General features: G+C 41.1%; 1 protein-coding gene across 1 annotated transcript in view; it reads left to right on the forward strand.

Annotated features, from left to right (window-relative positions):
- Nucleotides 1-19,977, forward strand: part of LOC130405687 (titin-like) — a 172,367-nt gene that overhangs the window by 78,882 nt on the left and 73,508 nt on the right. Inside the window, exons 95-110 of the mRNA XM_056610858.1 lie at nt 1,883-1,957; nt 8,905-8,973; nt 9,088-9,174; nt 9,271-9,378; nt 9,491-9,592; nt 9,999-10,043; nt 12,584-12,634; nt 12,844-13,242; nt 13,325-13,603; nt 13,717-13,986; nt 14,423-14,562; nt 17,071-17,197; nt 18,304-18,570; nt 18,662-18,928; nt 19,156-19,419; nt 19,808-19,947. Of these exons, the coding sequence (XP_056466833.1) occupies nt 1,883-1,957; nt 8,905-8,973; nt 9,088-9,174; nt 9,271-9,378; nt 9,491-9,592; nt 9,999-10,043; nt 12,584-12,634; nt 12,844-13,242; nt 13,325-13,603; nt 13,717-13,986; nt 14,423-14,562; nt 17,071-17,197; nt 18,304-18,570; nt 18,662-18,928; nt 19,156-19,419; nt 19,808-19,947 (2,690 nt within the window). The remainder of the gene's footprint in view (nt 1-1,882; nt 1,958-8,904; nt 8,974-9,087; nt 9,175-9,270; nt 9,379-9,490; nt 9,593-9,998; nt 10,044-12,583; nt 12,635-12,843; nt 13,243-13,324; nt 13,604-13,716; nt 13,987-14,422; nt 14,563-17,070; nt 17,198-18,303; nt 18,571-18,661; nt 18,929-19,155; nt 19,420-19,807; nt 19,948-19,977) is intronic.

Here is a 19,977-nt window from a genome sequence, read left to right on the forward strand (position 1 = left end):
TTTATATGTCCAACATGGGCAGTTGTCCAATATGCTTGAGTCTGTGGATTGAATGTTTTTTTAAATAGCATTCGATAAATGGGCTGTAAATTATTTTGCTAGTCAAATAATATAGTATTTTATGTTTTTTTTTACCATGCACCTTGGGGTAAAAACTGTAAATTCTTTAAAGAACCAGAAGATAAGAAGACTGTAAAGATTTTGCCTTTGCTCGAGAATAAGCAAAAAGCCCCTCTACATAAGAAAGGTACTAACCATCTTAAAAGGTTGCATGGTCAAATTCCTCCATAATGAGACGATTGTTGTCCAGAGTTTCACTCCAATGTGTTTTGTCATTAACTCCAAATTTGTCTTGTTTTGTTCTAATCTCTTGGTACCGACCCATGGTGCCTTCTCTTTAATCTTAACCTCCAAGAAACCAGCAGTCTTTTGAAGATAGAAACTCAGACAGAAGCTCAGAAGATCCAGGGGACACAGGAAACCTCTTTGTCAGTGGATCTGCGAGAACATGAGGAGCGGGTGGAAGAACATGCCCATGTTTCTTATGAGAAGCAGCAGCACATTACTGACATAACTTTAACACAGATTAACATTTTAGATAGACTCCAAAAGCTGAGTGAACCTGGTCAAATGGCTATCTCCAGAGATGAGACTTCCTCTGATTTATCAAAGATTAGAGACACAAGGTTAATTAAACGTCAAATAAACACCAAATCAGAAGCTGTCATGGATAAATGTGAAGGAAAGAAACAAGCTGTCACTGTGAGAGATAAACAAATTTCAGACAAATATCTGCTTGATGAAGGTGTTTTTGTCAGGCAGGTTGAATTGATCACTAAAGCCATCATAGATGAGAGGAAAGACATCACATTAATGGGAAATTTAGAGCAGGTTCCTAAACCTTTTCCTACTGAACGAGATGTACACCAGGAAACACAAAAGGAATGCTTTCGTATCCCAACAGAGACCAAAATTAGACCCAATCCTCCTCAGAGGGTAGACATTAGAGTAGATACTGCAGAAGAACATGGTAAAATAAGGCAGGAACTAATTAACATTGAGGATGAAAATATTCAGTTGGAAAAGGTTACAGCTCAACAAAAATCTGTTGGCAAGACAGTAATGGAGCAGATCGTAGTCAGAGATGCAGTTACTAGAGTATCTGGAACGCAAGGGAGGACTGTGGTGGAACGAGGTCCATCAGAGGAATATATAAAGAAGGGCGAGTTATTGGATGCATTAATAAGTACGAGGACAAGGTCAGCAGAGGTTAATGTTGAGGCACATCTTGTAGACACATCCGCAATGACATCCTCAATGAAGACTAGAACTGCTGGAGGAACTGTGAAGAAGACCCTAATAACACAAGAGTTGGTGGCAGATACCCAGCCCAAGGCCACCGGGACAGAGCTTGGAGATGTCAAGGCACAAATGGTTCGAGAAGATGAGGCAGCATTCACCACAATAGGGAAATCAAAAATGGAAGAAGATTTTGTGGAGTCCACTGGATTTGAAGGCCAGGGTGATGAAGTCTCTCTTCAGATCTTACTGCAGGCAGAGGCTCAAATGTTCAAAGGAACAGTTGGAACTAAACCATTGACTTCAAACGCAGAAGAAAGGAAGAAAATATTTGCAACAGAAGCGTCTTCTAGAGGTACAAAGAATATCCCATGCCGTTCTTATCTGCATCCCCACACTTCACCCACCATTTCCCTTTTTCAGTATTCAGGTACCATCTGCTCTGTTCCAATTTGAACTCCTTTATTTTGGGATTATTATTTATGTCTATGTTTTGATGATGGTCTACTGTGTATGCATGTGGACTTGAGAAGCTCTTCATATTTTACCTATTCACTGTATTAAACATGATTATTCTTTAAAGAAGCAGAAGCCGAGAATATCCCAGTGAAAGCTGTTCAGGAGCTTGTGCAGAAACCAAGAGAAGAAGCTGGAAGAGGTACATCACAGTAGAACACACCAGTAGGAGGCTGTCTTCCCTCCACCCTCTTCTCTTATTCTGTCTTGTTTCTATTAACCTTATGTTCATATTTGTCGTTTTGTTCTAATCTCTTGGTACCGGACCATGGTGCTTTCTCTTGAATCTTAAACTCCAAGAAACCAAGACGGAAAACCAGAGGAAAGCTCAGAAGATCCAGGAGGTTTTTTATGTGACAGATGAAGCCTCTACAGAGGAGGAGATGCGAGAAAATGAGGATCTGGTGGAAGAACATGTCAATTTGTCTTATGAGGAGCAGCACATTACTGAGATAACATTACCACAGGTGGACATTTCATCTTCATCACAAACATCTGTTGAAGGTGACAATGGAGTTAACGTTAGGAGTAAGAGAAAGGTTGTCCATGTAGTAAAAGAAGTTCAGAAAGGTGGAGAGGAAGCAAAGCAAATTGATTCTCGACCTGAAGAAACCATCCCAGACAGCATTCAGGAGGCCTTTATTCCACTGAAAGATAAAACCCAAACAATGAAAGGTCAGAGATCAAGCAAAAGTCATGAGGCTGCAGTAGTGGATTCAAGGGCTGAGGTCATCCCTCAAGAAAGATCTCAAAAAGAAGATCCAGCCAAACAATATTTTAACAATGGTGTTGGGGATTGCAACGATGATTTTTGTTTTTACAGCTTACTTACAAAGAAAACTAATTTGCAAGCTAAAACTAAAGACACTATGAGCGAACAAGAACAGACAAAAATAGGCTTTCAAAAAAGGTACGGTGCTGTGGATCATCTAGTCAAAACTATTTTATCAAGACAAGAGGAGACTCAGGAGTCAACTGGTGTTCCTTTAAAAACGTTGAGGTCTTCAGAGAAATCAGAGCAGGAGTTTGCATACATCCCAGAAAATATAGTTGAAGAGATAAGGTTCAAAGTGGCAACTGTAGAAGACCAAACTGATGCAGATAGACTTACCACAGTAGACACACCTGGTAAAGAACTTAAAACGACCAAAGTCAAGACAAAAGAACAGAAAGAAAGTGATCAGGTTGAGGACATCACTCCAAATAGACTCAGGTCTCTAAAACAGACAGCACATGGGTTGGAAGAAACAATAAATGTGGAAAGAACTCATTCCAAGCAAGAAACTATAACTGGTCAGCTTATATCTAATGTAGACCAACCATCTGAAGTAAGACCCAGTGTAGACCAAACTCTTGAAGTTAGACTCTGTGTAGACGCAACTAGTACAACTAAAACTAGTGTAGATGACCAAACTGACAAAGTTGACCAAATTTCTCAAGCTAAACCAAGTATAGAAGGGCAAATTAGTGAGAATAAACCGAGTGCTGAACCGCAAATTTCTGAATTTAAAACCAATGTAGAAAACCAAACTGGAAAATTTAGACACAGTTCAGAACAGAAAACATATACAACCAATGTACAAGAGCAACATGATAAAAACCTGATTAAAACAGCCAAAGGTATCAAATTTCCTCAACATGTTGAGGTAATGTCTCCAAAGAAACTCAAGTCTCTAAAACAGAGAGAACAAGAATTGTCAAAACAAAAAGAGTTCCCAGTGGACACAATCCTGTCCAAGAGGGAAAGTAAAACATCATTGGGTCATATTAGACCCAATGTAGGACATGAATCTGAAATACAACCCTGTGTAGACCAGACTCCTGAATTTAGACCCAGTGTAGGCCAAACTAGTAAAAGTACAAGCAGTACAGATGACCATACTTGCAATGTCAGACTGGCTGTAGACCAAACTTCTCATGTCAGACAAGGGGCAGAAAGCCAAAAAGCCAGAAGAAGCAGTTTAGAGCATCAAACATCTGATGACAGACTAAATGTTGAGTACGAAATTGGTGAAGAACTAAAAATTACCAAAGTTTTGAAAGTCAAGAAAAATCCACATAAAGGACCTGATCAGGTTGAAGAGCGATATCCTGAGAAACTCACGTCTGTAAAACAGGGAGAGCGAGAGTTGTCAAAACCGAAAGAGTTCCCAGTGGAAAAAATCCAGGCCAAGACCATGAATGTTCAAAACATATTTGTCGTCATCACTCCCAATGAAAATACAGAAACCAGATCCAGCCAAGAAGACCAAACATCCAATCTTATGCCCACTGGTATACATCGAAAATCTTTCAAAGTTATCAAAGTCAAGACAAAAACACAGAAAAAAACAGATGAGGTTGAGAACATACAGGCTAAGAGAGAAACTAATACTGGTCAAATTAGAACAAATGTAGAAGACCAGCAATCTGAACGAATACCCAGTGAAGAGATAACTCCTGTAGCTAAACCCAGTGTAGACCAAGCTAGTGAAGCTTCAGCTAGTGTTGACAGCCAAACTAGCAAAATCACTGTACAATGCCAAACTAATGTAGAGCTAAAAACTGCCAAAGTTATAAAACTCCAAACAAGACCACTTGAAGAACCCGATCACGTTGAAGACATTTCTCCAAAGAAACTGAGATCTCTTAAACAGAGAGAGCAAGAGTTGTCAAAACTAAATGAGTTCCCAGTTGAAACAGTCCTGTCCAAGATGGAAACTAGAACAAGTACAGTTATACCCAGTGTAGATAACCAACTATCTGAATTTAGACCCAGTGTAGAACTAACTCATACAACTACAACTACTGCAGATATCAACACTGACAATGCTGGACCGGTTTCAGACCAAAAGTCTCAGGTCCGACCAAGCTTAGAAAGCCAAATTGGTAAGCTTAAACCCAGTGTAGAACAGCAACCTTCTGATGTAACAATCGGTGTAGTAAACAAAACCACTGAAGAACTTAAAAGTGCCAAAATCAAAGTCCTAATAAAACCCCAGAAAGAACCTGATAAGGTAGAGAACTTTTCTCAAAATAAACTGAAATCTTCACAGAGAGAGCTAGAGTTTTCCAAACGTATAGATCTCCCAGTGGAAACAATCCAGTCCAAAACTGTGAAAGTTCAGAACATGTTTGGCCTCATCATTCCTATTGAAAATGCGGAAACTGAACAACTTGAAAGAGAAGTTTCAGTGACATCTGTCATCGAAATTGCAAATAAAAAACATTTGTTGGTGAAAGAGGAAGAAACTCCATCCCATCCTTCACAAATACATGTTGCTCCCGACCATCTTGTAAAAAATATTGCATCAAAACAAACAGTTCAGGAGACAAATGATGGTTCTGTGAAAAGCTCCACAAAGAAACCAGATCAGAAGTTAGCCAACATCCCAAAACATACAGCTGAAGAGGTTCAGTCAAAAGTTGTCGCAATAGAAGACCAAACTGACAAAGTTAGACTTGCTGTAGAAGACCAAACTGGTAATGAAATAAAAACTGTAAAAGTCCAGAAAAAAACACAGAAAGAACCTATTCAGGTTGAAGAAATTTCTCAAAATAAATTAAAGTCTCCTAAAAAGAGAGAGCAACAATTATCCCAACTTAAAGTGATCCCAGTGGAAACAATCCAGTCCGAGTCTGTAAAAGACCAAAATATATTTGGCATGGTCACTCCTATTGAAAAAACAGATACAGTACAGGAACCACTTGAAGGAAAGATATCAGTGGCACCTATCATGGGAATAGCAAATGAAAAACATTTGTTAATGAAAGAGGAAGAAGCTGAATCCCATAATTCACAAACACATGTTGCTCATGTCAATCTCATTAAAAATATTGCATCAAAACAAGCCACAGTTCAGGAGTCAAAGGATGGTTCTGTAAAAAGCTCCACAAAGAAACCAGATCAGGAGTTAGCCAGGATCCCAGAACATAGAGTGGCAGAAGTTCAGTCCACAGTTTTCATTACCGAAGACCTTACTGGTAATGTAATATCTGTTTTGGAAGACCGAACTGGTAAAGTTATACCCCCCTTAGAATACCAAACTGGTGAAATTAGAGGCAGTGTAGAACAACCAACTTCTGATGTTGCAACCACTATAGAAGACCAAACTGGTAAAGAACTACAAACTGCAAAAGTTATCCATGTCCAGACAAAACTACAGGGGAAATTTGATCAGGTTGAGCACATTTCTCCAAATAAACTCAAGTCTCTCAAAGAGAGAGAGCAAGAGTTGTCCAAACTTAAAGATCTCCCAGTGGAAACCACCCAGTCCAAGACTGTAAAAGTTGAAAACATTGTTGGCCTTCTCATTCCTTTTGAAATAGCAGAAACTGAACAACTTGAAAGAAAAGTTTCGGTGACACCTGTCATGGAAACAACAAATATAAAACATTTGTTGGTGAAAGAGGAAGAAACTCAATCCCATCCAACACAAATGCATGTTGTTCCTGACAAACTTTTAAAAAATATTGCATCAAAACAAGCTGCAGTTCAGGAGTCAAATGATAGTTCTGTAAAAATCTCCAAAAAGAAATCGGATCAGAAGTTAGCTAACATCCCAGAACATACAGCTGAAGAGGTTCAGTCCAAAGTTGTCACAATAGAGGACCAAACTGACAAAGTTAGACTTTCTGAAGAAGAAAAAGCTGGTAAAGAACTCAAAACTGTAAAATTCCAGACAAAACCACAGAAAGAACCTATTCAGGTCGAAGATATTTCTCAAAATAAATTAATGTCTCTAAAACAGAGAGAGCAACAATTATCCCAACTAAAAGTTTTCCCAGTGGAAACAATCCAGTCAAAGTCAGTAAAAGTTCAAAATATTTTTGGCATCGTCATTCCAATTGAAAAAACAGAAACAGTACAGGAACCACTTGAAGGAAATATTTCAGTGGCACCTGTCATGGGAATAGCAGATGTAAGAAATGTGTTAGTGAAAGAGGAAGAATCTAAATCCCATACTTCACAAACACATGTAGCGCCTGATCATCTCGTTACAAATATTGAATCAAAAGAAGAGGAAGTTCTGGAGTCACCTGATGGTTCAGTAGACACTGTGAGGTCCACAAATAAATCGGAACAGAAATTAGCCAAAATCCCAGAACATAGAGTGGAAGAAGTTCAGTCCAGAATTGTCATTACAGAAGACCTAACTGGTAATGTTAAATCCATTTTAGAAGACAGAACTGGTGAAATTAAAGACAGTGTAGAACAGCCAACTTCCGGTGTTACAACCACATTAGAAGTCCAAACTGGTAAAGAAGTCCAAATGGCCAAAGTCCAGAAAGAACCACAGAAAGGACCTATTCAGGGTGAGGACATTTCTCCAATGAAACTCAAGTCCCTCAAGAAGAGTGAGCAACAGTTATCAAAACTTAAAGAGTTCCCAGTTGAAACAATTCAATCCAAGACCATGAAAGTTCAAAATGTATTTGGCATTATCACTCCTATTGAACAGAAAGAAACAGACCTGGAACAACTTCAAATCAAGGTTTCAATGGCGTATGACATGGGTCTAGCAAAAAAGAAGTGTGTTTCAGGAAGAGTAGAAGGGGCTAAATCAGATACATCAGGAATACATGTTGCTCCTGTTGATCTAGTCAAAGACATAATTTCAAAAAAATATGAAGTTCAGGAGTTATCTGACGTCCCTCTGACGATGTTAAAGTCAACAAAAAGGCCAGATCAGGTTTTACGCAAAATCCCAGAAAATATATTTGAAGGTGTTCAGTCCAAAGTTGTCACAATAGAAGACCAGACTGTTAAAATTGTACCTAATGTCGACGACCAAACTGGTAAAATGATATCCACGGTAGAAGGCAAAACTGCTAAAGAACCAGAATATTCCGAAGTTATAAAATACCAGACCAAACCTCAGGGACAATCTAATCATGTTGAGAGCATTTCTCAAATGAAACTGAAATTGAAACAAAGAGAGCAGTCCAAACTAAAAGATCTCCCAGTTGAAACAATCCAGTCCAAGACTGAAAGAGTGGAAAACACTTTTGGCATCGTCAGTCCAATTGAAAAGGCAGAAACTGAACTTAAAGGAAAGGTTTCAGTGGCACCTGTTATGGAAATAATAAATGAAGATGAAGGGGATAAATCCCATACTTTACAAATAAATGTTGCTCCTGATGAAATACTAAATTATATTGTATCCAAACAAGAGATCGGGTTAGGTCAGGTCTCCCCAGATGGTTCTCTTGAGACATTGAAATCCACAAATAAATCAGAGAAGGAGTTTGGTTTAGGAGAGCTTCAGTCCAAAGTTTTCACTATAGAAGACCAAACTGATGAAACTGAGAAGGTCAGACCTGGTGTAGGCCAAACCGTATGGTTCAGTAATGTTCAATTTAGCAAAGAAAGAGATCAGAAAACAAAGATCAATAATAAGATAATTGTTCGTGAAAACCAGCCTCTCATAGATATACATAGAGTTCCATCAGTAACATATGTCAGCACAGAACAAAAAGAAGTTCAGGACTTGCAATATGAATCCAAGACTGAAAAGAAATATCCATCTGGAATGAAGACTCAAAGGTCCTCTCTGGAAGCTGAGTTTGAAGAAGTCCACAGGGATTGCCCTCTTCAAAGAGCTCATTCCATATGCAAAGAAGAAGACAAAAAAACAATATTTCCTTTGGGAAAGAAAGGAGAAAAGAAAAGTCGTCCTGTTGGTGCTTCTTCCAAAGGTATAAATGGAAAACATTAAATGTCACCAATTGTTTGACCAGAGCACCTTTCTGTGTGCTCCCATCACTCCTAAGGACTTCCCACCGTCTTGTCGGCAGTTCTTCCATCTCATATCACCCATTCTTGGCACAAAGTGTGTTCTTCCACTTTATTTAGAGCACCCATTGACACTACCTCACTCAAATGGAACGGTCTTCTTTTCATCTGGCTGCTTGTTGCAAGCCCCCCTCCTCAAATTGGCTTGAATGTTTGGTGTTTGATGAGTTTCTGTGTTTTATCCTTGACGTGAGTGAGAAAAAGCAGAGTTAACTGAAAAAAATTAACATCTTAAGTATTGTTATCATTGAACCTGAATGTTATTCACACTGGGTACATTCTTGTCCTCATGGTCCTCTTGATTTTATTTTAAGTGCCCACGAAGGAAGAATCATTTCCACAAGATAAAGAACCTCTGCCAAAGGCAGTTAGTTCCAAACAAGGTACTCCTTTGCTGTTCTATTTGTTTGTCTTTTGTGTTGTCTTATGATTTGTGATTATAAACTGAATTTCTCATTCTTGAGTACACCTAAATCTTAACTATTACTATCTTGAAGCGCAAGATGTAAGCCAAGCTGTTGAAAAGACAAAGCTTCTTCTCCCGGTGAAAGAGGAGACTGGAGAGAGGAAAGAGAAACGACCAGGTACTTGACACCATGCAGTAGTTTAATAGCTGCAGGTCCTCAATAGAGGGCAGTGCTTTCAGTTTCTGTTTGTTTATGTATGACTTTTATTTGAAGTGAGAAAACCACAAGATGCTGTACAAGTTGCAGAGGAAACGATTAAGCATCCAGTCACTGAACAGACCGAACCTGTTTTGATGAGTAATTTGGAAAAAACCAAGAGAGGTATTCTTAATCTAACATTAATGCTGCTTTAAATAGTTTACTAACAACTTGGCGATCAAACAACTCTTACTTATCTCTTGTGTTGGATGCAACGCTTTTAATCTTTTCAAAGTTGAAGTGACAAAGCCTGAGTCAAAGGCTAAGGAAGTAGCCAAGAAGCAGAGAGATGAAGATAAACCTGTGATGCCGAGGAAGACACCTTCTCCTGGGACAGGTAGAATGATCACAAACCATTTAACATTCAACTTTTTTCTTACAAGCACAGCATCTTTATGTCCTCCTCTTTAATCAAGCAATAACGTTTAAGCCTTGGCTCTTCTGTTTAACTCAACACATGCTGTGATATGTGCACATATCCCAAGTCGGATTGCCTAATGTCTGACTGAACCCAATACTTAATAACTCTATATAACCACCATTTCCTTTTGCTTGTGAAACTACAGGGATAATCTATGTCTATCTGGTGTTAAAAATCTGTATTGTTTTACTGAATTACCTCTTTCAATGAAGGATTCACCTTCGCTCAGCATAGTTTGTGTCCTTTTCTGACATCCATGTCATACATTGTAATAAAGTTGTGAAAATTAATTAACACATTGTGGATTTTACCTTGACACTAGATGAAACCAAGGGGCCTGTACAAGCGCCAGGAGGAGTGAAAAAAGGTAAGAGCACTCTACCTTATTTACACAGCACCTACACAGCACCTGCTAGCACAGTCTCATATAGAAATAGGTGTGTCAGTCTGTTTAGTTCAGTGTCATATCTTATTGTAGGTTTGTCTCTGTCTGTTTTTAAACAAGCAGGGTTACAGTCTGCTTTTGTACTTTTAGGTTGTGGTTGTTGTTTTTGTTGTTGTTGTTGTTGCATGTTTGTTTATTTGTTTGTTTGTTCGTTTAATAGTATTTGTTTAATGTGTGTGATGAATCTTGAGAAATTGTTCTCCACAAAAAAGGTAAAGTTCAAAAGGAGGACGATGGAACATTTGATATTCCCACCTTGAGGAAAACATCAAAGGTTATGAAAGAGACAGAGGAAGAACAGGTGTTGATCAAACTCAAGAAGATTCCATCCGTTCCAACTAAAGCAGAAGAAATCAAGCTGTTGAAAGCAACCAAAACAACAGTTGTCCGAGTTGAGGAGATGGTGCACAGGAGGACCTCTGTAGACCTGCCAGCTTCCATCCCGAAAGCATCGCTGGAGAGAGATCCTAGAGAGAAGACCCCCACAAAGAAAGAGACGGAACTTACAAAACCTAAAGAATTAAGAGAAACAGAATCAGATAAATGCTCACCATGGAGCAATCAGAAAGACTCTCCTAAAGATAAGGAACCAGAAGATACAATCTCCATAGAGAAAACTCCCAAATCAGCCAAAGCTGGAGAACCAGTTACATCAAGTGTGGGCTTAAAGAAAGTAAGGAAGTTGCCTGTAGATGAAGCAGAACAAGAAGCCCTCAAATTGAAACCATTTGACCAGCCTACCAAACCCACAGAAGAGCCAACGACAGACAAGAGGGAGAGACCAGAGAGGGAAGCTGTACCTTTTGAAAAAGAGAGAATCAGACCCGAGGATAAAACACAGACACAGACTAAGAAAGATGAAATCATTGCGGAGACAGAGAAACCACAAGCCAAGGTACAAAAACTAGCAGATAGAGAGAAAACTTCCAAAGAAGAGAAGGATGCTGCCATGGAACCACACAAGGGAAAGAGAATCTCACCGGAACAGGATACAGAGAGCGTGAAACTGAAGCCTTTCTCCAGACCAACTAAGGACGCTAAGGAAGCAGCTGCAGATGAGAAGCCAAGCGGTGAGAAACCATCCCGTACAAGTAGAGACAAACTACCAAGGGAAGCAGAGACAAGCAAGACAACAGAGACACCGAAACGTCCTGAGAAGGTTGAGGAGGCTGCTCCCTTTACCGTGGAGAACATAGTATTTCCGAAACCAACTGTTGACAAGACAGTATCTCCGAAACCAACTGCTGATAAGACAGTATCTTCTAAACCAACTGCTGATAAGACAGTATCTCCTAAACCAACTAGTGATAAGACAATATCTCCTAAACCAACTGCTGATAAGACAGTATCTCCTAAACAAACTACAGATAAGACAGTATCTCCTAAACCAACTGCTGATGAGACAGTATCTCCTAAACCAACTGCTGATAAGACACCTAGGAAGACTATAGATGAAACCAGACCTCTGCAGTTGAAGAAAGGAGTTACTCCAAAAGAAAATGAAGAACATGCAGAAACCGTTTTGAGGCCAATTGACCAGCTCAAGAAGGTTGAACTGAAAAAGACAGCCTCCCCCAAAGTTGATAAAGCAAAGCCAAAAGAGCTGGAATCATTTCCAATTGAAAATAAACTAAGTGGCAAAAAGCTAAAGAGGATCACAAAAACAGTTTCCCCAAAAGAATCAGTTGAGGCTGTGGCTCCCAAAACAGTTACCAGGAAACCCACCCCAGAAGAGGAGAAGGCTGGAGAAGCAGTGAAACCCAGCAAAGGGAAGGTCCCCATGTCCAAGGAGGTTTCTCCTGGATCCGTGCAGCTTAGGAAGGTCCCTACTCAGCTGGAGGAGGTGGTGTTTGAAGAGGAGTACGAGGGCCAGCCAGAAGAGGGGGAGGAAGAAGAGGAGGAGGTCTGGGGCTGGGAGCTGGTTCCCAGTGAAAGCTCAACCTCAGAAGACAGGCTAGCTGAAGGGGAAGATGCTGTAGAAGCTCCAGGTGTTACCAGGAGAGGTGAGGTGGTGACAAAACCAGACCACTTGGTGACCACTGACAACCTGCTCCTCATCGCCTGAATAACTTCAGCCCATTCCCTCATTAATGCCTTCATCTGCATATGTTGACATCATCACCTCTTATGTCTGATTGAAAGTATGCCATCTTCGTTGTTGATGTTGAGCATTGTACTGCCATCCTGATTGGTCAACCATTATGTCACATCTGTCTGTGTCTTGTTTTGTGTTTTATCCATCAGACTCCTAATCTCAACCCCAACTGTTTAAACCATGATCATTATCACATCATGCTGTGTGAATTATCTTTTTCATCAAAAATAATTTCCATCCATATGCTCCCTTCATTAGAAATGTCATTTCTAACTCATAGGCAAAACTATTGCTTTGTTTCCTGGTATATAACTTAGACATATCAGTACACATGAACTAATAATTCCAACTTTCCAATTTTCAACAGACGGACAACCTGCTGAGGAAGCAGGAAGAGGAAGAGGGAGGGGCCTGAAACGTAAGAATGAGGAGTTAACCATATAAAACATATTATTTATAACTATATGTTGACATCAAGTTTTAAGGTAACACGCATCTTAATAATCAATCAAAGCATCAATAGCTAAAGTATCACAAGATGACTTTGCGAAACCGGGTTGTTGAGAGGCCATGATAGTCTCTGTTAAATACTAATATTTTCGATTTGACAAATCAACTGTATTTCAGCCAAGCAGACCCCATCTCCTGGTGATGGAGGCCGAGGTAGGGGCCTGAAGCCGGGGGGAAAGGGCCCGTCCCCACCAGATGAGCCCTTCGCAGGATTCAAACTCAAAGCTGTTCCTCTGAAGTTCATCAAAAAGCTTCAAAACATTGTATTGACAGAGGCAGAGTCTATTGGCTCAGCTGCTGTATTTGAGTGTGAAGTTTCCCCCTCTACTGCCATTACTACTTGGATGAAGGATGGAAGCAACCTCCGTGAGAGCCCAAAACACAAATTCACCTCAGATGGCAAAGACCGCAAGCTGAACATTATTGATGTCCAGCTGTCTGATACTGGTGAATATACGTGCGTGGCCAAGAATGCCGGAAAGGAAATATCATGCACAGCCAAGCTCATTGTTGAAGGTATTATACTACATACACTTCAATCACAACATCTCAAGGCAGAATATTTTCATTGCTAATTTATGCTATTCTCTTCTGACAGAGCTGCCAGTGAAATGGATCAAGGAGCTGGATGAGGAGACCTCACCCCTTAAAGGTCAGCCCCTGTACATGACCTGTGAGCTGAACAAAGAGAGGGACGTGGTCTGGAAGAGGAGTGGAAAAATCCTCAAGTTGAAGACTGGCAAAATCTCCATCAATGTCATTGGTCTGGGGCACGCTGTGACCGTTCAGAACACCACTGAAGAGGATGCCGGCCTTTACACTTGTGAGGTGGCCAATCAACCAGATGTCATGACTTCAACCAACGTTAAAGTGATTGGTGAGTAATGTTAAACTTACCTTCATGAATTTAGTTTTATTTATCATACCTTGAGCTTTGATTTTGTTCCAGGAACAAGTCTTTTTGTCTGATTTGTTCATGGTATTTAACAGAAATCATCAAGGACTGGCTGGTGAAGCCTCTGAGAGACCAGCATGTGAAGCCCAAGGCAGCTGCCACATTTAAATGTGAGCTGTTTAAGGAGACTCCTAACTGGAAGTGGCTTAAAGGAGAGACTGAGATAACGCCTTCTGATAAGATCGAGATTAAGAAGGATGGAAAGGCACTGACGCTGACTATTAAGAACTGCCAGCCCGAAGATGTATCCGATTACACTATGGAGGTGGAGGGACGGGTCTACAGCGCCAAACTCACATTAGGAGGTTGATCCATCAATCCAGTTATCTGTCTCTCTGTCGGCCTATCCATCTATTTATCTACCTATATCTCTCTATCTATCCATCTATTTATCTACCTATATATCTCTATCTATCTATATATCTATATATTTATCTTTATATCCCTTAGATCGATCTATCTATCTATCTATCTATCTATCTATCTATCTATCTATCTATCTATCTATCTATCTGTCTGTCTGTCTGTCTGTCTGTCTGTCTGTCTGTCTGTCTGTCTGTCTGTCTGTCTGTCTGTCTGTCTGTCTGTCTGTCTGTCTGTCTGTCTGTCTGTCTGTCTGTCTGTCTGTCTGTCTGTCTGTCTGTCTGTCTGTCTATATATAATTCTACTTATCTATATATCCTATCTATCCATTCGTCTGTCTGTCTGTCTGTCCATCAACTAATAGAGGGTGTGTTTCAGAACGTGAAGCTGAGATCCTGAAGCCTCTGTCAAGCATGGAGGTGGTGGAGAAGGACGACGTGACTTTTGAGACTGAGATCTCAGAGGAAGATGTTCCAGGGGAATGGAAGCTGAAGGGAGTGGTCCTGACCAGATCACCGGTACCTACCATCTAACAGCTAGCATCTACCTACAATCTAACAGCTAGCATCTACCTACCATCTAACAGCTAGCATATACCTTCCATCTAACAGCTAGCATCTACCTACCACCTAACAGCTAGCATCTACCTACCATCTAACAGCTAGCATCTACCTACTATCCAAAGCTAGCTTCTATCTACCATCTAACAGCTAGCATATACCGGGAGCGTGTCTATGTTCCCCGGGTCCTATGTTCCCCGGGTCCTATGTTCCCCTCTTTGTATGAGACTGAGGAACATAGGACCCTTTTTTAAAAAAGGGTCCTATGTTCCCCGCTTTTCCCAAAAAGGGTCCTATGTTCCCCGATATGTATGTGACCGGGGAACATAGGACCCTTCTTAAAAAAAAGGGTTCTATGTTCCCCGGTCTGTTACTTTTTCTCACCATTACTGCCAAATTCCGGCCGAGATAACTACCATTTCATGTCTTTACCTTTTGTGGAAGAGGGAGAGACGTCGGAGAACCTGACGCAGTCTATTCATACGCCGGTAATCAAACCCCGAGAAGCCCAATCCCTACGAGAGCTTCCCACGCTACGGCCATCCGGAGGCGCACAGATCTTTTGGCCGTGATATTATTATACAATTATATTAGATTATATACTATTATATAAAGAGCTCCGGGAGTCGAAAACGGCAACAATCACTTTCTCCTCCATGCTGCAGTTCACCCCGGACTGCACTGCACTGAGTTGGCCGGTTGAACGCTGATTGGCTGTTACGTTACACATGTCACTCAGTGGCCACGCTGTTGAACGCCGATTGGCTGTCATCACACGAATGTCGCGTCAAAGTTTAAATATTTTTGAAGATTGATAGATTGCGGGGAACATGTTCCCCGCTTTTCCCAAAAAGGGTCCTATGCTCCCCGGTATGTATGGCTACAGGGGAACATAGGACCCTTTTTGGGAAAAACGGGTAACATAGGACCCGGGGAACAAAGGACCCGGGGAACATAGGGATGACCCCCATATACCTACCATTTAATAGCTAGCATTTACCTACCAGCTAAAAGCTAGCCTCCACCATTGTACAGCTATCATCTACCTACCATCTTACAACTAGCATCTACCTACCATCTTACAGCTAGCATGTACATACCATCTTACAGCTAGCATCTAATTATCTTTATTATAGAACCTACCTGTCTAACATCTAGCTATCTTTTATTGTAGTACCTACCTGTTTAACATCTAACTATCTATGTGTACAATGTGTAATATAACCGCAAGCGGTGATAACGGGGTCGGAGCAAAATTAAATGTCAAGAACAAACTAATGGAAGATATATAAATATAACATATAATTGTCATATTCAAGGAAAGATGTTCCACTTATAAACCTGAACTGCAGCCTCATTCACATGGTCAAAATGTCTATTGATAAGCACACAACAACCAGAAAACTCAAAGCACACATTTCTCAAGTGAAGTAAGGGCTTTCTTCAAAGCATATACCTGAAAGATCTTTGAAATTCTGGGGTATTAAACATTTGTAGTCAAGGACAATAAAGGAAGAAATATAAATATGACAGAGTTAATTATGAAGGAAAAATGGTTAATGAAGAAGTCCCCCTTAATGCCATAGGCCTACTGTGTCTTCGCAGTCCGATTCTTTGAAACTAATGAGCCGGAATGTTGATTGCCTGATGAATTTCAGGTGCTGTTCAATGTTGTGTTTCTTTAATGTGTGGCAATGACAGAATGACATGTTCAGCTTGTTCATAGTTCTCTAATCAGGATTCAAACTCTCAACCTATGGATCACCAGTACACGGCATTATCCTGCTGAGCCACTGACATTCCTGAACTGCATGAAGCCTCATTCACATCGTGAAAATGTCGATTGATAAGCACACAACAACAGCACACATTTCACAAGAGAATTAAGGGCTTTCTTAAAGGAGTACAGATCTGAAAATTTGCACTGTTAATGGTATCAACCTAATGATAGCCGTATGATAGTTATACGATAACAAAATGGTCATATAGGCAAAATGGGTTGAGACTGTGGACGTTTTCTATGAAATTGTGGGAAAGGTAAACATTTTTAGAGCAGAAGATCAGGGTTTTATAAATGTATCTGATTCTAGAGATTAATATCATGAAAGAATTTTGAGTCCAGGCAATCTGGTGAGGAGAAATAAGCCTAAATCATGTTTTTTTTAAATTAGCGCCAGCTTTGGGTGCAGTACCACAAATTTGGGTTTATGGGTAGTGGGGGTTGTTGGTAACAATACCTGGAAATTTCAAGAGTTTTTGAATGACAGTTTAGGCTGCAGTATGACTTTTACAGAATTTGAGGAAAAAAAACAGAAACAATAGGGGACCAAGCAGCTTCGCTGCTCGGTCAACTTTATATCCATCTCTCTGTCTGCCTCTCCATACATTGTTTAGTGTATTTTATACATCATACATCTATTATGTATCCTATCTCAGTACTTGTTAATGTATATCCACCTATCCCAGACGTGTGACATCCAAATGGACGGTGCCAAGCGCAGACTGATCCTGAAGAACGTCCAGATGGACCATTCCGGCGAGGTGACCTACACAGCGCTGAACGCCGTCACCAACGCCATGCTAACAGTCACCGGTAAGCCTTGCTCCTGGAAGGCAGTAACGCTCTGCTGTTATATTCCCCAATGAAATAAAGACTTGACGTTAGGTCTTTATTTCATGAAGTTCTACCAAAATTCAGCGTGGGAGGACTACAATATTCAGATTGACCATTCCTGAAGAAGATCCATTTTTCTGTGTACTGTTTGTTGTTGTACATGTTTAATGTATGTTGATGAAGTGGTGAGGTGTAATAGTGGGGTGCTAGTCAAGACAAGTCCAATCCTCACAAAGTACAGTTGGTTCTTCTTGGACCATCTGATTTTGTTTCATGTGCTACATGCTGTATCTAGTTGATGTGCCACAACAGAACAACCTTCAGTTAGACATTGGTTTAGTTTGCTGCACCTGTAAGGCTTCAGTGTAAGAAAAGAGTCTCCAAAGCGGAAATGCCTCAAGTGAGGCCAAGAAAGAACTGAGGCTGATCCTGATACCTGCTTGATACCAAGACCTCATGGACCTCCTCATGGCATATGTAATCACGTCGTCAAGCCATCCAATGCAGAACCCGGTCGGCACCGGTTTAAGACGGTGAGGGGGAGGATCCTGTTGGATAGAAAGCCTGCTAGGAGAGTAGTTGAAGTGGAACTTGAGACAAAACCTGCGTAAACCCTTCACCCAAGACCCTACAGCAAACCCTCAACCAGAGTTAACCCCTCACCCAAGACCCTACTACGGACCCTGAACAAGAGTAAACCCCTCAAACAAGACCCTACTGCGGACCCTCAACCAGAGTAAACCCCTCACCCAAGACCCTTCTGCGGACCCTAAACAAGAATGCAACACCTCCACCATGCCAACAAGACTGGGGACAGCTGAAGGGTCCATTGGCACTGGGGCGGTGTTAGACCAGGTTTTAACACCAAAATGCAGACTTACTGAAACAATGTCCACAGCACTGGTGTGGTATGAAGTACCCTAACAGCGTTCTTCATCAACTGGATACTGACTGTAGCATACTGTTGTCTGGGTGTTGTCTTTTTGTTGTCTTGGCGTTGTCTTGGTGTTGTCTTGGTGTTGCCTTGGTGAAGTCTGATGTCTTGAAGTTTGTTGTAATTCTTACCTGCTGTTCATACCTCCCAGAAATCGAAATGGCCTTTGTCGTCCCGCTGGAAGATGTTTCTGTGCATGAAAAGAAACAGGCTAAGTTTGAATGCGTCATCACAAAGGACGTGTCAAAGGTTATGTGGTACAAAGGGTCCGACATCATCACCCCAGACCAAAAGTATGACATAATTGATGATGGGAAGAAACACATGCTGATCATAAACAGCTGTGAGTTTGATGATGAGGACGAATACACGATAGAAGTGTTGGGGATAACCTCGACGGCGAAGCTAACAGTGGAGGGTAAGGGACAAAACACCACCATGTTTCCTGGAGCTGCTTCTCTCCCATGGTGAACTGACTGCTATGAATATGCCCTACTAATACGTTGTAGGTATAAGACTAACATGCATCACGCCAATCAAGGACCAAACGGTGAAGGAGGGCCAGACTGCTCGCTTTGAGCTGGAGCTCTCTCATGAGAACGTCCCAGTCACATGGTTCAGGAACGATATGAAGATCCACCCCAGCAGAACGGTGCTCACGCACGTGGACAGAAAGAAACACGTTCTAGAAATGAAGGAAGTGACGCTAGATGACACGTGCCAGATTAAAGCAGAAGCCAAGGGAATTCCCTCAATGGCCAATCTAACAGTCATAGGTAATAAGACCTCCATCTTTCCTTTCAGTTCCTGCCCTCATCCTAAATCACCTCCAACAGTCTGTCATTCAAGTATTTGTTGACCTGTGAAGTCTTGTTTGTGTGCCGTCGTGATTTTGTTTCTCTATTCTGTTTTATTGGTGCTCTTGATTTGTGTTGTTTGTGTATGTGTGGATTGGGCTGTATATTGACACACATTCAGAATAACGAGTGTTGGGCCATTTCAGAGGGAGACGCATACTTCACGGTTAAGCTTCAGGATTACACGGCATTGGAGAAAGACTCTGTGGTACTGCAGTGTGAACTGAGCAAGGAGGTGGAGGTCATGTGGTACCACAATGAGAAGGAGCTCAAGGGCTCTAAGAAGGTGTCCATCAGAGCCGAGGGCAAGCGGAGAAGCCTGAGCATCAAGAGGGTGGAAGACCAAGACAAAGGGCAGTACATGTGTGACTGTGGAACTGACAAGACGCTTGCTTCACTAAACATTGAAGGTAAAGGAAAGGATGGATTCAACCCCGCAGCCTCTGATTGGCTTGTCTATGTTTTTTCTCTGGACAAACATCTCTGGACATCTCTTATAACTCTCTTCAATTGCTAATAACTCCTAACACTACAAGCACTACAAGACTTCTAACTCGTACATGGTATAAACACTAAAAGACTGCTAACTCTGACATGGTAGAAACAATACAAGACTTCTTACTCTGACATGGTAGAAACACCACAAAACTTCTAACTCTGACATGGTAGAAACACTACAAGACTTCTAACACTCCTAGCTGATAATAGTAAAATAGATCCTGTAGCCCTCAAGATGGCCTTATGTAGTGGATGTCCATTCACATGTTGAGTTGGATGTCTTCATTCTGTCCATGCCAGCTCGCCACATCAAGGTGGTGCGACCTCTGTATGGGGTGGAGGTGTTTGATGGGGAGACGGCTCGTTTTGAGGTGGAGATCTCGGAGGATGACGTCCACGGCCAGTGGAAACTAAACGGAGAAATCCTCAGTCCCTCTTCTGTATGTCTTTTCTTCATCTATGTGTTCATT

This window comes from Gadus chalcogrammus, chromosome 16, assembly GCF_026213295.1.
Source record: "Gadus chalcogrammus isolate NIFS_2021 chromosome 16, NIFS_Gcha_1.0, whole genome shotgun sequence".
NCBI classification, from domain to species: Eukaryota; Metazoa; Chordata; class Actinopteri; order Gadiformes; family Gadidae; genus Gadus; species Gadus chalcogrammus.